General features: G+C 42.0%; 1 protein-coding gene across 1 annotated transcript; it reads right to left on the bottom strand.

The window, feature by feature from the left end:
* Positions 1-458: 458 nt before the first annotated feature.
* SLC35E1 (solute carrier family 35 member E1) lies at positions 459-15,427 on the bottom strand. The gene is made up of 6 exons (XM_006122461.3): positions 14,999-15,427; positions 14,147-14,217; positions 11,434-11,571; positions 10,630-10,755; positions 9,942-10,187; positions 459-9,223 (listed from the first exon to the last, which is right to left on the bottom strand). The coding sequence occupies exons 1-6, from the start codon at positions 15,378-15,380 to the stop codon at positions 8,990-8,992; spliced, it is 1,197 nt and encodes a 398-aa protein (XP_006122523.3). The 5' UTR covers positions 15,381-15,427; the 3' UTR covers positions 459-8,989.
* Positions 15,428-15,889: the final 462 nt, after the last annotated feature.

The following is a 15,889-nucleotide window of genomic DNA, read 5'->3' as shown; positions in this document are numbered from 1 at the left end:
TTCAGATTTTAGCACCGTATGCCATTGGTTCGTCTGGCTCTGCCAACCCCCCCGCTAGATACATGAATTTAACCCTTTAGTCACTGGGTGCTGGACAGCACTCCTATCCATCATACCTGGTCTTAGACAAAACTACAAAAACTAACAGGATCTTTAGACTAAAAATACTCACTAGTCACATGCCACCTGTCCACCCTCATCACTGTGCTATCAGAATATGTCGAATATCCATAAGTAGAAGAGTAAGAAAAAAAACATATCCATGATTAAACAGGTAATGTTATAGAAGCCACTTATTGCAACTTGTTACAGATTTAACAAATTGAGTCTTTTGGTTATTAAATAAGTTGTGCCATTGCCCAACTGCAGTTTAGCTAAACTTGTTGAAACCCAAAGGAGTCAAAAACTAGCCAGCGCCTCCACAATTCTAGCTGTAAATAACACCAGTAAGCAGGATCTGACATTGCAGAATTCATCTTTATTTACATTTTCAATATTTAAAAAGTATATTAACAAAACTTTTCCACTTTAAAGTTCATAAGCTAAAAAATTCATAATTACTGTACATTAAAAATAAAACTTGAAATAAATTCACTTTAGAATTAAACATACATATCAATTAAATATCTCTTTCCTGGAAATAATTCTGTTTGCACTCAAAGAGGAGAATTATTCATAAAACAGGAGTGGGAATACACCTTTCCTTATTAACATAAATGAACCAGTTATCTTGCATGAACACTAAAAAGTTTACATTTAATGAAGTAACTTAAATAATTAAGATCCCTGCCACAGGATTTTAGATACTAAGTTTAACCATTTAGAGAGTGTCACGAACTTGTCTTTCCAAGTTGAGGTCTTCTCCAGAGATCAGAAAAACTTTATACACCTCTCAGAACAAGCAGTTTTAATAGTTATCTGTTTCCTCTTCCCCTCTGTCTAAAAAAGTTTGCAAATCTTTACAAAGCAGTAGTGTGGGGTGGTAGCAGCCCCTCTCCAGGGGGAGGTCTAAGCTCCCAGACTCAGCACAAGCTGGAACTGAGCCAGGCTGCTGGCCAGCCTGCTAAAAATTTACCAGTGGGAATGGAAATTCATGTAGTCTATAGCATTAAAAGCGTATTGGTTTATCAGTTAATGGACAATACTATTACCGCCCTAGTGTACATATTAGGATACAACATCTGAAACTTGTCTTAGCTCTTACAGAAATGCTATAATTGGAAGTCGACGGGGGAGGGAGGGAGAGTTTTTATGACATAACAGTCCATGCCAAAATCACATTACACTACACAGGAATTTTATTACACAGAATGTGAGGATATCAAGAAGCTGGGCATACATGAAACCTTGTACAATTAAACTTAAGTACATGCATAATTGTTAAAGAAAAAAGCAAATTCTTTAAAGGGACACCATCATGCCATATTTAAGAAGGCTTGTGTTTTAATTTTTTTTAAATATAGCTTTTCACCATTTACACTGTTCGGTATTTGCATTTCAGTTTGTATAGTGAAACTAGAGACTTTCATTTTATGGTGCTTATGTTAAGATAATCCTTTTGCACTTGAGTTTCCAAGTGTAGAAGTTAATATTTTACTCTTCCAAAACTGAAGTTAAAAATCAAACATTTATATTCAAGTTGGGGGTTTGAAAAATTAAAAGAAAACTATCACTTTTTAAAGGAAAACATTTTGCTTTGCATTTCAGTTGAGCAACTTTTCCCCTTTGTTTTTAATTCTTCTCTCCGCACTCTACTTCATTAGGTAATTCTCAAAACCATTTTGGGATACAATTTGAGAACCAGAAACCATAAAATGTGAATGTGGGGCCTAAGATACTAGAAAAGAAAAATTCAACTTACAAATAAAAGTGATTAATCTAGAGTTTTAGAAGACTTAACAAGGACTTGCGCCTACTTCCATCTGGATATACAGTTGCAGACACCTCCCACACATTAAAAAATAAACAGCAACAAATTTCCAGTTACAAATACCAATTCATAGACACTCCCACAGAAAAACAAACAGTGCACTCCCTTAACACAACTATTACAAGATTTGTGTCCCCTCTACCATCACCTTAAAAGCTCACAAGAAAATGAGCTTTTGCAGTATGGTGCACTACTGAAACTGACTTTATTCTTCCTATTGTTTTGTATAATGTCACCATTTTCCATCATTTTGCATTCCTGGGCATTACACATAACACTATTAGGGGAATTCTGTGTCTGCACATAAGCAGAATTTATGTCCCCTGAAGGTTTCTTTGCTTCCCCACAGAAAAGTGGGAAACTAAAGGGAAGCCACAAGAGCAGCTGTTCAGACTAACAAGGCTACCTCTCCGTTTCAACAAAAACAAGAAGTCCAGTGGCACTTTAAATGACTAACAAATATATGTGTTACCTTTTAAAGTGTCCCCCCTGTCCCCAATCCTTTGTTTTTGTAAGAGCAGTCACAAACACCTCCCCAGTAGCTCAGTTAAGGCACCTAGAGTAGCTGGCAGAGACAAATTGCTATGTGGAGGGAGGGGGAAGTTTGTTGTATGTGTGTGAGAGTGAGATTCTGTCACTTTTGTTTGCTATTGGGATTTTTCTGAGTGTACGTCTACATTGTAGTGTTATTTTGGGATATCAGAGTATCCCGAATTAGCTATCCCACATCTTCACAGCATGCCCATTATTTTGGGTTCGCTATTTCAACATCCCTGTAAACCTCATTCTACGAGGAGTAAGGGACCTTTCAGAATAGTGCTTTATTTTGAAATTTGGTGCTGTGTAGACAGTTGTCTATGATGTAACACCGAGTATATGCATGCATATACTTGTTGACTAATAACTAGAAATAAATGGTGAAACCTAGCCACGTTACTATTAGACAAAGTGGATTTGGGAATTTCCTCTAACAATCCCCACTCCCATTCTCCATCTAGTGTGTTGTAGTTTAAATAAATTGCAAAAAATAACTGAAACCAGCATTATTAAATTGATTTATTTTGACAAAATATGCAGAATTTTAGAATATTGTTCATAGAACTTTTAATTTTTGGTGCAGAATTCCCCCAGGTAATTGCAGGGTCATATTAAGAATTCTGGTTGTGGCTGTACCTAGCCAGAAACTTCTCAATCAAGATGACCACCACCACACACCTCCACTTGTCAGTCACTACAAGATTCTAGTTCTCCAAGCCTTTGCAGTCATTGTTCACTCTACTATATCCTCAGCATACAGCTACACTATTCAGCTTCTTGTAACCACAAAGTGCCCAGAAGGCTGTGGCCACCACCTCTGGGTATTCAAGTAAGAACCTCCAGGGCAGGCCTCAAAATCCATCTAACCTACCCAACTAGGTAACAGATCAATCCCCACAGATTCTCTGACACTCAAAAACCACCAGTGCAATTTCTCCCTCCGGTCTCCCACCAGATATGGAGCACCAGCACACCACCAATGATGTGAAGAGTAGCATACGGGAAGCCTCCATTAAGCACAGACAAAACAGTCATACTAAGTTATGTACTGAGCTGTAAAGAATAGTGCAGTAGAAATAAGAACTTCAAACATTCTAGAGCAATTCACACCCTAAGGTTTTAAGTGCCAAATTTCCTATGCATCACATTTTATCCTGTGATAGGTAAAAACACTAAGCACACAAATTCATCTACAAAGTATTAACATGTGGAAAGCACAGAATGGGAAGGTTTGTGCTACCCATAGAGCTGCTCTTAAATATTTACATATATAAATATTTGTATGTAAATAGATCAGAATGAAACATTTATCTTAAGAACTCTTCTTACCAGCACTGAGCTAGCTGGCTACCATGTTTCAACAAACAACAATTTTCAGCTTATATCATGGTTAAAAACTGGAAGCCCTGGAAAATTAATGACTCTACTTGTAAATAAAGGGCTATATAGTTTTATGGCAGAAATTTCTATTGTTACACTGAGGAAACAGAAGGGTGTATTAGGACATTACTGTTTTCTGATTTTTATCAGACCATTCTGACTAGCAACTCTTCTAGCAATGACCTGATGTTACGAGTCATTTTCACAAGTCTTAACTCCTAGTGCATTGAAATTTCATTCATCCATGTTTAGTTGTTTCAGATAAATGCATAGAACACCTGAATGTTTCATTGACCAAAATAGGGATTCTGCTAGTCATTATTTGGTCCATAAGGGAAAAGCTTCACTCAAGATCTTCTAGCAGCACCAAGTTATTAGTTGAACTATCTCAATGCAAAAACCATGTAAAGGAATAGCTGAAAGTAGTGTTCAGTTTCTTTGCATATGTAGGACTACCAAATTTGAAATTTCAAAATAGAGGACACTCCTGAGAGGGAGTGTATCTATATCTGTATCTGCCAACTTATGTTGTATTCATGTGTTATATACCACCGGAGTTGGTAGATACTGACACATACTCTCTCTCAGGAGTGTCCTCTTTTTTGAAAGTTCAAATATGGTAACCCTATCATGTGCTCGTTTTTAGTAATACCAGTATTTTGGGGGGATAAGATTCCTCAGTTGTTATCAATGTAATGTACATGACAGACTGTGGAACTCAGACAATTTTTAAAAAGTTGCAGTAACTAATGTCTGAATCTCAGACACTAGTCATAGAGCCCCAGCTTTCTTCTTATTGCAAAAATAATCTGGTCCTCCAAATGGCTGCTGATATGGCATTCCCTTAAATTGTACTGTAAGCAAAAAGTATTTTCTTCACTTTGATTTAATAGCAGGATCATTATACATGATTGTCTAGATATGTCCTTTTTATTCCTGTGTTTTCCTATTTTCTACAGATTTATGTACAGTTAAAAATGCCATTAATTTACAATGTTAAAATTAGACAAATGTTTCACCTCAGACAAAACCTCATAACGTCTAATAAGATTACAAGTTCCAACAGTATCAGAAACTTCCTTTACCTGGATGCAGGCAGTAACTACTTTGGAACTTAGATTCAGGTATTCAAAGAAATAATTTACCATAGCATGATTCATGTAAATATTCTGTTGTACAAAATAATTCCCAATGACTATATTATGTGAACTAGCAAAGCATGACCACAGGCCATGTAAACTCTAGGATGGGGTGGGGAACTTTTTTGGGTGGGAGGGAGGGGAGGCAATGACAGAAAAATCAGTCTGAAACCACACACAGGTGGGAAGAAAAAACCCTCACTGAGGTGGCCCCTGACAGAGGGAGAAAGACAGTCCCCACATTCCCCTCTCACACCAAAGCCCCGGGGGCGGGGGTGAAGGTAGTATATTTTGTATGCTCCAGGAGGATGCTGAAGCACCAATGCAGGCTCCCTAATGTTGGGGGGAGCACTGAGCCTTGGTGGCTGGATCCAGTCAAGGCAGGAGCCGCATCTGGACCCCGGGCCTGAGGTTCCCCACACCTGCTCTAGAAGAAAAGCCTAAAATTTATCTTCAGAGCCCTAAGTGGACTATGGCCTAGTGCTCAGTGAGCCCCCCATTGCTTTGCACTGCATTATAGCAATTGTGTCTCTGCGAACACTGAGGATGCCAGAGCCCAGATTAGAACACGAGAGAAAGAAAATGAGAATTCTCAGCAGTGGACCCTCACTTGTGATTACAGTCCTTCCAAATCACAGGCTACATCTAGACTGCAAGCCTCTTTTGAAAAAGAGCATCTAGACTACAACCAGTACTTTCTTTCGAAAAAGCAGTCTGAATGCTCTCTTTCTAAAAGCAGTTTGCATTATAGAACGCCTTTTTTTTGAAAGAGCACTTCCGAAAAAAGGCGTTCTTCCTCTTAAAATGAGGTTTACCGCAGTCAAAAAAAACTGCCGCGTTCTTTCGATTTATTTTCAAAAGAACACAGCAGCAGTCTAGACGCAGGTAAAGTTTTTTCAAAAAAAGGCCACATTTCTCGAAAAAACCTTGTAGTCTAGACACACCCACAATGAGCCTAACTCCTCCTAGTTTATGACGGTGCAATGCAAGCCTTCTAGGGAAAGAGTTAACAGACCTAGCTGCAATCTTTAGGAAACAAGCCACTTATTTACTTAATTGTATGTATCTACTTGGGAGAACAGAAGGGAGCTGTATTCCTCTTCCTTGAAGGGATGACTTAAATACTACCAAGATATTATGGTGGTAGGCACACTAGGATGAGAGATATTTCTATACATTTTTATGGCCCTCAATACCGTTGTATCCCAAAACAGCACTTCTATGGAGTATGGAAGAATTAGTCCCATTTTACAGAGAGGAAATCGAGGCACAGATATCATGTTTGAGATTTTCAGACGGGTTTATGGAAGTTAAGAACAGTGTTCCCTGTAAGATGAGTGCTTGGGCAGCAACCCAGGAGAGATTCAAATGCCACCAGCTGATTAAGAGTACTGACACCCAGCAGCAGGTTTTTCTACTGGTGGTGCACAACCACACATGCCTCGGTGCACATTAAATTTATTCTGCACATGGATAGTTAGGAACTCCACTCCCATTGAAAGTAACTGAATTGGGCATCTAACTCCCTTAGCCTGAAATTTTCAGAGGAGGTAAGTGAGTTGTTCAAGTTCCCGGTGGCAATCTATGGCAGAACCAGGAACTGAATCACAGTCCCAGTTCAGAGCCTTCAGCTACAAGATCACCCTTCCTTCTGCATTTATGCAATGGCACACATTAAAAAAGGGTGTCTTAGAAATTCATTATGTCATTCCACTAGCTGGATTTTTTTCCTTTTATATGTTAATATGAAGTTTCAGTTGTAAAGAAATGAAGCCCAGAGCCTGTGAAAGCAATTCTAGGTTAACAGTTGTATGGGAAGGATCTCCAGAACGATTTCTGAATTGTGAGTTTTTCAAACTAAACATCTACATCAGTGTTCCCCCTTAGCTGTGGGGCAGCTCAGCTTCAGAGGTGATTGATCAGCCCCACCCAGTCAGAGGCTCATGGCTCCTTCCATGGAGCTGACTGAGCAGGGGGGCCTGATTTATCAGCTGTGAAGCTGTGCTACTGCACAGTTTAGAGGGAACACTGAACCACATCCAAATTTCCTATTAGCATTAACACATTCGCCTCCACTGATAGTGGAGTTCTGCTCATAAAACACCATGACTGAATTTGGCCCAGCCTCCAGGTGCAGCATTCTCCCCTTTGGAATACATCAAAGAAACTATTAACAATGGCAATTTCTACAAGCAGACTGAGAATAGATTTAGCTTTGCACTTACAGGAAAAAAGCTATATAAATAAATCAAGAACGGAGTCACAAATTTATCTTACTGCTGAAAGGCAATCATCTTTCATGAAAAGGGATAAAGGGATTTTATAAAATCATTGAGTACTAGAACTGGAAGGGACCTTAAGAAGTCATCCATCCAGTCACCTGCCCTTATACCAAGCACCACTGATTATTCCTGACAGATGTTTATATAACTTGCTCTAAAATATCTCCAATGATGGAGATTCCACAACTTGCCTAGGTAATTTTTTTGCAGTTCTTAACCACCCCAACAGTTAATAAGTTTTTCCTAACGTCCATCTACCCACTACTAAAGTGTGTCATTGATGTTTGTCCAGTGACCAAGAATGCACCAAGCACTTCTCCTGCAGAATCTTAGCCCATTATATGATGAGTTCCTCTCCAGGAGAGGAGGCCTGAAGATAATCATCTTTGCCAAAATAGTTTCTATTTATCAAAGCTCAGATGGCTTCTTTTATCACAGACACTCAGTATCTGTCATAAGTCATCAACAAAACTTCATGTTTTGTCAAAGCACTTTCATTTATGCTAAAAGTGCAAAATAAAATCCAACACATTTTCTGGCAATTTTACATACTCAGTCAACTCAAGAACAATTCTCTCATGATAATTCATTATTCAAGTGAAAGGTGCTACAGGAGGAAAAATGGATATAAACAAATATTAGTGTCCATAAATATGAACATACAAGTCAGGCAGAACATACACAATTACTCTAGTAGCACTAAGTAGGGGAAACACAGAATGTAATTGGGGTCCAAGAAATAGATTTTGTAGACAATCAAATCCACATTCATAAAACTTAAGTCATATGATAGCATATAATTCTTACAATTAAAAAAAGGGAGAAAACACACAATCCTGAAGCATCTCCCAACTCAACATGATAACAAGCTAGCTTTACAAAAAACAAGTGCAGAGCAGTCACAGGAAAACAGCCTTGTTCCAAATATTAAGGTGTTTTCTCTTCTCAGATAAAGAGTAACTACTGAAAAAGTTACACAACTTCATTAGTCAAAGAATGAAAACTATCAAGTTGCTATTGATAACTAATGTCAGATTATTTTAGAGCCAAATTAGTTCTCTATGCCTAAACAAAAGTTGTACTTCAAGATTATTGCAGAGAACAAGAATGTAGTACCAATTTAAAAGCCTGGCTCTGTGGTGATCATTGCAAACTCAAGTTAGAAGTACACATTTAATATCAACATGAAGTTTTAAACCTGTGGAACTTGAAATTCAGATCTACCCCTCTGCTTTTTTTAAAGACACAATTCAATTCCCCTCCAACTGACAAGCCCTATCTCCAAAAAGTATCATAGCTTGCATTTGGACAGTAATGAGCCGCATACCATTAAAATAAAATAAAAACACAGGTTAAAGATTGAATTGCTATCACAGAAAGGAAATACTGGCCACACTTTAACTGCCAAAATGGCGGTCAGTTGACAGGCTCTGAAAGCAAATACAACAGCAAGTATTTATGCTGGAGTTTTACACTTGCATTTCACCAGAATCTCTGTACAAGAACTATATTGTACACTACTTTCCAGTGTCTGATCTAATTGTTTCGTGTTTACAGACCTGCTTCACTGAAGATGAAAGTCTGTACCACTTTTGATACACATGCATCTTCCCCTCTGCAGAACCCATACAATCTACAGCTTTACGTTCAAAGGCATGCCAGAAGTCTCTGATAATGCTAGGGAAACTCCATGTTACAGTCTATACCTGCTTATCAGAATCCTATATATCATACCGATTTAAGCTGTATGTGGTTGGATAGTTTTGCCTGTTATACTGAAAGTGATCTGTTAAGACACTGGTTCGGCCATACTGGTAGTCTCCATGTTGTGCAAATGTCATAAGTCCATTCTGAGACTTTTCAGGAGTGTTCCGGTGGCGTTCCAGAGTCACAAGGTCTCCAGTAGTAACTGGAAGTAGCTGCTTCTTTGCTTCCTGATTCGCATCATATTTTGTCTATGGAACAAAAAAAATTAATTAATTAAACTACTTCTCTCAGACAACAGTGAATGTGTCTGGAAAAAACAGACACCTATTTCACACAGAAACCAGTCATATTAGAGACTATTTTCTCTAATACTAATCTTTAAATCTACAGTCACTCCTAAAGCAAATCCTTCCTTTAGTATTCCTAGTTAACAAGATTCCTGGTTTTGCACAGAAGTGTTGAGTCACTACTGAAACAGTCAATCAATCCAGATTAGAACAGTGATCAGAAGAAATCTTTTGTTATGTTCACCAGAACCACCACCACAGGCAAGTTAGTGGCACACATTTGTGTGCTTGTAGAAGCTTCAGAGGATCAGGAACAGCACTATATTATATATTTGTAAGAATGAATTCTAAGAGTGGTGAAAGATGCTACATTTACACTTCTGGAGACAAGTCTACTGACCCCACAACTGTAATAGTAAGGCAGCAGCAAAGCAAGCTTCTCCTAATAGACTGCTCCACTCTTCCAATTTCAAAGTTTCAATCCCACCTAAGGCCCATTCATTTCTTGTTCTCCCAGAGCCTAACAACTTCGACCATTTGTGGGGGTTTTTTGGTTACACTATTAACTTTTTTGATCTGCTAATAGACAACTCGTTTTACAAAGGCTATTTTATAGTCAATAGATATTAACAGTTTTTGGTCACTACTGACTGGTGTACGTTTCATAATAGAGACTTACCTTATTATACAAGAATACCCCTAAGATTGCAGTCAACATCCCAAGGACATTGGTGCTGGTGACTGGATTTCGAAGCATTATAAGGGAAACTGTAATAACCATGATCCTTTTTGTGGCATTTGCAACAGAGTAACTTAATGGGCTGATTAAGTTAAGAATACTGAAGGCAATGACATTCTGGGCAAAGTTACAAAATCCACTTATTATGAGCAGCATTAAGGTCCAGGACCAGTGGGACACAGTACTCTATGGAAAAAAAATAAAAAATGTTCATCTTCAGTTTCAGATAAGAAAGAATTTCATAAGGAGAAGAGGATGCAGTTCACAATAATTTCTGAAAGAAGTCAATTACTAGCATTACTAGGGAGGGCTGAGTAAAATGGCACGCTACCACATTATCTCCCCAGTCAAATTAATTGTCTATTTCTAGAGGCAATCTCAACCTGTATTTTAGGCTCATTCCAATCTCCTCTTTAGGGCTCTTGCCTCAAGGTAAGACAAATTACTGGCTTTGCCTGGTGACCCTGTAATGAGCCTTTCCCATAACCTCATAGCCTGCTTTTTCTCCACTATTTTGTGGTACTTAGTGGCAATTACAATGCCTCTTATCTGAGAAATGGATACATCTTTAAAAAGCAGGAGAGATGTCCAAGCAAGTGCCCTATTTTGAAGCTTGCCAAAGACTTACCAAGTCATTTTCTACTAGAAAGGAAGAAAGATCCACTAAAACCCATGTTGGGATCATGAAGAACACAGCATGACATCCAAGTATGTTCAGCAGCCGAAGATGATGTATTCGGGAATCTCTCAACACCTGATAAAGACATCAAAAATCACCTTTTCTCCAAATACTGATCATCTTCATTCAAAGGATGAGGAATTAATTCAGAAAGCACAAACATGACTTATTGGTGTAATATTTGATCAAATTACAATAGTTCTTTTTCACAGAACCTACAGCTCACTTTCTACCATGATTAAAGATAATCAGAAACCTATCTAAGGGCTGTGATATACTGCCTAGTTGGTTTGAATGCTGGAAGGGTCAACAGCCAATTGTTTATATTCTAGATAATGGCATCAGTCGCATACTAAAAGTGCTAAATATTCTATTTGGTCTTAAGTCTGATTTTTTTTCAGAAATTTGATTGACATGTTGTAAAGTTGGATTGCAGTTACACAGAAGGACGTGGAGTAATGTAGTTCAGTCTGGAGGGAGAGGCTGACAATGTTAAAGTTGCCACCCTACAAATATGTTATTAGACATGAGGCCTCCGCAGTCATTGCTGATGGAAACTGAAGATTCTTGGCATGAAACAAAGGCAAGGATAAACTCTGGGTCATGGCCAGCTTTCCTTCACTCAACATAACTACCTTCCACCAAATCAGAATATACAAACCCAGTTCTATACTGGGAAATACATTCCTGCCCTCTGCAATGCGATGCCCCTTATTTAAGAGTTCTATCCAGCAGGATGAACAGAAGTGTTACCTTTTTGGAGAAGATGTTCTGAAGCGAAAAACAGAGTGTAGCAGCAAGAGCACTGATGAGACCCCACATATCAAATGAGAGTTCAGTGATTGTGGCCAGAAGAACACCACTGATTATAGGTATCAGCGATAAATACACCTGGAAGAGAAAACAGACAGCCGCATGCACCTTTTAAGGAAATTAAGTCAACATTCATGGGCACTTTTAGAAGGACACAAAGATACTTGGGTTCAGCTTTCACCTTGAGCAAACTAAGCCATGCCTCGTACAGAGGAGCAATCTGCCTACAGCTAGCATATAATCAACTTATCAAACTTGGAAGGGTTTCTTTACAATCATAAGCCCTAGCATCCTAAACAGAGGTGAAAATAATCTGATGCAGTGCTCCAGCAAGAAGCTGGCCAGTTGAGGCACTCAGTGAGAGCACTCCCTGCCTGGCTCCCAGGGTTTCCTGCAGGCAGCCAGGCAGGTTACAGGGGCTGGCTGGGGGGCACCACTGCCTGGAACTGCCTCAGCCCTGAGGCCCATCCCTTTGCTGCCATTTCATCATATACTAAGTCTCTCTGTGAAGCTTTTCCCCTCCCTCCCTTTGACTCTCAGGGAGCAAGGAATCATAGAATCATAGGACTGGAAGGGACCTCAAGAAGTCATCGAGTCCAGCCCCCCGCCCTCAAGGCAGGACCAAGCTCCACCTACACCATCCCTGACAGATGTCTATCTAACCTGTTCTTAAATATCTCCAGAGAGGGAGATTCCACCACCTCACTTGGCAATTTATTCCAATATTTGACCACCCTCACAGTTAGGAATTTTTTCCTAATGTCCAATCTAAACCTCCCCTGCTGCACTTTAAGCCCATTACTCCTTGTCCTGTCCTCAGAAACCAAGAGGAACAAATTTTCTCCTTCCTCCTTGTGACACCCTTTTAGATATTTGAAAACCGCTATCATGTCCCCCCTTAATCTTCTTTTTTCCAAACTAAACAAGACCAGTTCACGAAGCCTGGCTTCATAGGTCATGTTCTCTAAACCTTTAATCATTCTTGTCGCTCTTCTCTGTACCCTTTCCAATTTCTCCACATCTTTCTTGAAATGTGGCGCCCAGAACTGGACACAGTACTCCAGCTGAGGCCTAACTAGTGCAGAGTAGAGCGGCAGAATGACTTCACGAGTTTTGCTTACAACACACCTGTTGATACAACCTAGAATCATATTTGCTTTTTTTACAACAGCATCACACTGTTGACTCATATTCAACTTGTGGTCCACTATGACCCCTAGATCCCTTTCTGCCATGCTCCTTCCTAGACAGTCGCTTCCCATCTTGTATGTATGGAACTGATTGTTCCTTCCTAAGTGGAGCACTTTGCATTTCTCTTTATTAAACCTCATCCTGTTTACCTCTGACCATTTCTCTAACTTGCTAAGGTCATTTTGAATTATGTCCCTATCCTCCAAAGAAGTTGCAACCCCACCCAGTTTGGTATCATCTGCAAACTTAATAAGCGTACTCTCTATCCCAATATCTACATCATTGATGAAGATGTTGAACAGTACGGGTCCCAAAACAGACCCTTGAGGAACTCCACTTGTTATCCCTTTCCAGCAGGATTTAGAACCGTTAACAACAACTCTGACTATGGTTATCCAGCCAATTATGCACCCACCTTATCGTGGCCCTATCTAAGTTATATTTGCCTAGTTTATCAATAAGAATATCATGCGAGACCGTATCAAATGCCTTACTAAAGTCTAGGTATATGACATCCACCGCTTCTCCCTTATCCACAAGCCTTGTTATCTTATCAAAGAAAGCTATCAGATTAGTTTGGCATGACTTGTTCTTCACAAACCCATGCTGGCTATTCCCTATCACTTTATTACCTTCCAAGTGTTTGCATATGATTTCCTTAATTACCTGCTCCATTATCTTCCCTGGGACAGACGTTAAACTGACCAGTCTATAGTTTCCTGGGTTGTTCTTATTCCCCTTTTTATAGATGGGCACAATATTTGCCCTTTTCCAGTCTTCTGGAATCTCCCGTCTGCCATGATTTTTCAAAGATCATAGCTAAAGGCTCAGATACCTCCTCTATCAGCTCCTTGAGTATCCTGGGATGCATTACTAACTATTGCATTCCTCCTCTTCCCCTCCTCTGAGCAGCCATCATTTTCCCTCCCTCATTGAGAGTAATAAGGAGAATAAAGCAACACTCAGGGACCCAGCATGTGCTGCTGCACACTCACCCCTGCGCACACCCAGCCTCCTGCACCCCAAAATGCCTGCTGCTCTGAGCCCCCCCACACCGCAGCTCCCTATGCAGATTCCTGAACCCACACATCCTCAACCCTGACTTCTACATACCCCCCCCAAAAACCCAGCTCCCTGCCCATAGTCCATCTTCATACCCGTCAACCTTGATTCCTACTACCCCTCTACGTCCCCAGCCCTGACCCTCCCACACTTAAATTTCTTAGACATTGTATTGCACCTCTCCCCAAACTGAGCTCCTATTCCAGGCAAATGCTTTAAGAAACTTAAGTTACTTTAACTTCTGAACTTAAATATGCAAAATGAATGGTTACACTTGGCAATCTTACACTACGCAGGAAAGGTTTCCACTTGCCCCACGTGCATGAATTTTTAATCCCTGTCAGTTCAGCATGGATTAGTAACGAAGAGAAAGATGAGGAATCATCAGTAACTGCCTTACCTTTGTAGTCTGTTTTTCTTTCATTATAATTCTTGAAAGCAGAACTACCCATATTGGCATTGTTGCCTTTACTGAAAACAGAAGAAAAGTTTAAATAAGGGTAGTAAAATCAAACTCATCCCAATAGAAAAACAAGAATGGGGAAGTGTGCAGAAGTGTGGAAAACCACATATTCAAAGCCTAACACTGAAGAGTTGATCAATACCACAGCTGAGCTTACAAAAATAAAACAAAAATTAAGCTCATCAAGATATGTGAAGTGGAATAAATGTCACAAAAAATGTTAGAAATTGAAAGCAGTTTTTCCTTTCAAACTTTGTTTATTTAGACTGACAGCCTAATTTGGACAGGAAGGAAGCCTTTTCCTTCCCTTGTGCCCCCCCACCTACCTCCTTCCCTTACTTATTCTTGGTTCAGGACGTCCAACACTCTGGTCATCTAAAGAAGTGGTCTGTGCTGACAAAAGCTCATGATACCACTATTGTTAGTCTTTAAAGTGCTACAAGACTATTTGTTGTTTTTAAGGTTTTCCTGTTAGAGACAAACTCGGCTACCCCTCTGAAACTTTTGAGCCTACAGTGTTTAAGGGAATACTCCAAACTCAGAACAAGATAGCGCCCTCCCAGTTGTATTGGGCATTAAAATCCTTTGTTACCCCTCTAGGAGCCCCGCACCTGCCTGGAACACGGAGCTCGATGCAGTTCTATACCACTGGCCGGGCAGTCTGCCTCGGCCGGCACGCAGAGCCGAAGGAAGAGTCTCCAATAGGCAGCGCACAGCAGGGCGGGAAGGGAGGCGGCCGGGCCCACGGGGCTTTCGGGGGCTCGGGAAGCGGGGCGGGCGGCCGCTCACCTGTGTGCGCGTAGGAGACCGGCACCCGCCAGAGCGAGACGTGCGCCGAGACGGAGGCGAAGTACTTGCCGAAGGCGAGCGGCAGGATGTAGCGCGGGTAGGCGCGGGGCGGCAGCTGCGCGGGCCCGGCCGGGGGCACGCGCCAGGCGCGCAGCAGCGGCGGCAGGAGGCCGCAGAGCCCCAGGATGTGGAAGAGCGAGACGGTGACGGGCCGCGGGAAGCCGCCCAGCAGCAGCTTGTTCACCACGTTCCCGCCCGCGCTCAGCCCGTACCAGGCCAGGCACAGCGCGGACACGCGGGCGCCCTCCCGCAGCGCCGGCCCGCGAGCCGCGCCCGCCGCCGAGCTGGAGCCGCCGCCCGGAGCCGCCAGCGCGGCCGCCATCGCTCCCTACGGCTCCCGGCTGGCCGCGACGCAACGTCAGCGCCGCCGGCACGTCGCTTCCGGGGGCGGGCCCCTCGTCGCCGTCCTGGCGTCACTTCCGCTCGGCCGCGGGCCCCGCCTCGTGCGGCGCCAAGGTGCCGGTGACTGCGCTCCCTGGGGTGGGGGCGGGGCAAGTCCTCCCCCCCCGCGCTGGCCCGGGGGGCGGGGGGCGCGGAGCGGGTTCCAGCCTGGCCCCGGGGGGCGGGGGGGCTCGGAGCGGGTTCCAGCCTGGCCCGGGTTTGCAGCGGCCGCTGCCACTTAAGCACCCGGCGGGAGCGGCCCCGTAGCCGATCGGCCCGCTCGTCCCCAGCGCAGCCGGGGGGCCGCCCCGGGCCGGTGAGCGGCCGGGCCGCCTTGCAGGCCGCTGTCTCGTGCCTGCAATTACTGAACAGCCGGCCCCTCAGACAAGCCTGTATCCAAGAGCCCAGACCCCGGTGCTGTGAACTGCCCCACAGCTACCCCCGCAACCG

The sequence above is a fragment of the Pelodiscus sinensis genome, chromosome 19, assembly GCF_049634645.1.
Source record: "Pelodiscus sinensis isolate JC-2024 chromosome 19, ASM4963464v1, whole genome shotgun sequence".
NCBI classification, from domain to species: domain Eukaryota; kingdom Metazoa; phylum Chordata; order Testudines; family Trionychidae; genus Pelodiscus; species Pelodiscus sinensis.
This window is presented reverse-complemented; position numbering and strand designations above follow the sequence as displayed.

What these genes read in the sequence shown, in the direction of transcription:
- SLC35E1 (XM_006122461.3), bottom strand. Translation starts at nt 15,380, where the DNA reads ATGGCGGCCGCGCTGGCGGCTCCGGGCGGCGGCTCCAGCTCGGCGGCG. An exon ending in GGTCTCCTACGCGCACACAG is followed by an intron (nt 14,218 to 14,998) that starts GTGAGCGGCCGC and finishes TTCTGTTTTCAG; the next exon opens with TAAAGGCAACAATGCCAATA. An exon ending in GGGTATTCTTGTATAATAAG is followed by an intron (nt 9,224 to 9,941) that starts GTAAGTCTCTAT and finishes TTTGTTCCATAG; the next exon opens with ACAAAATATGATGCGAATCA.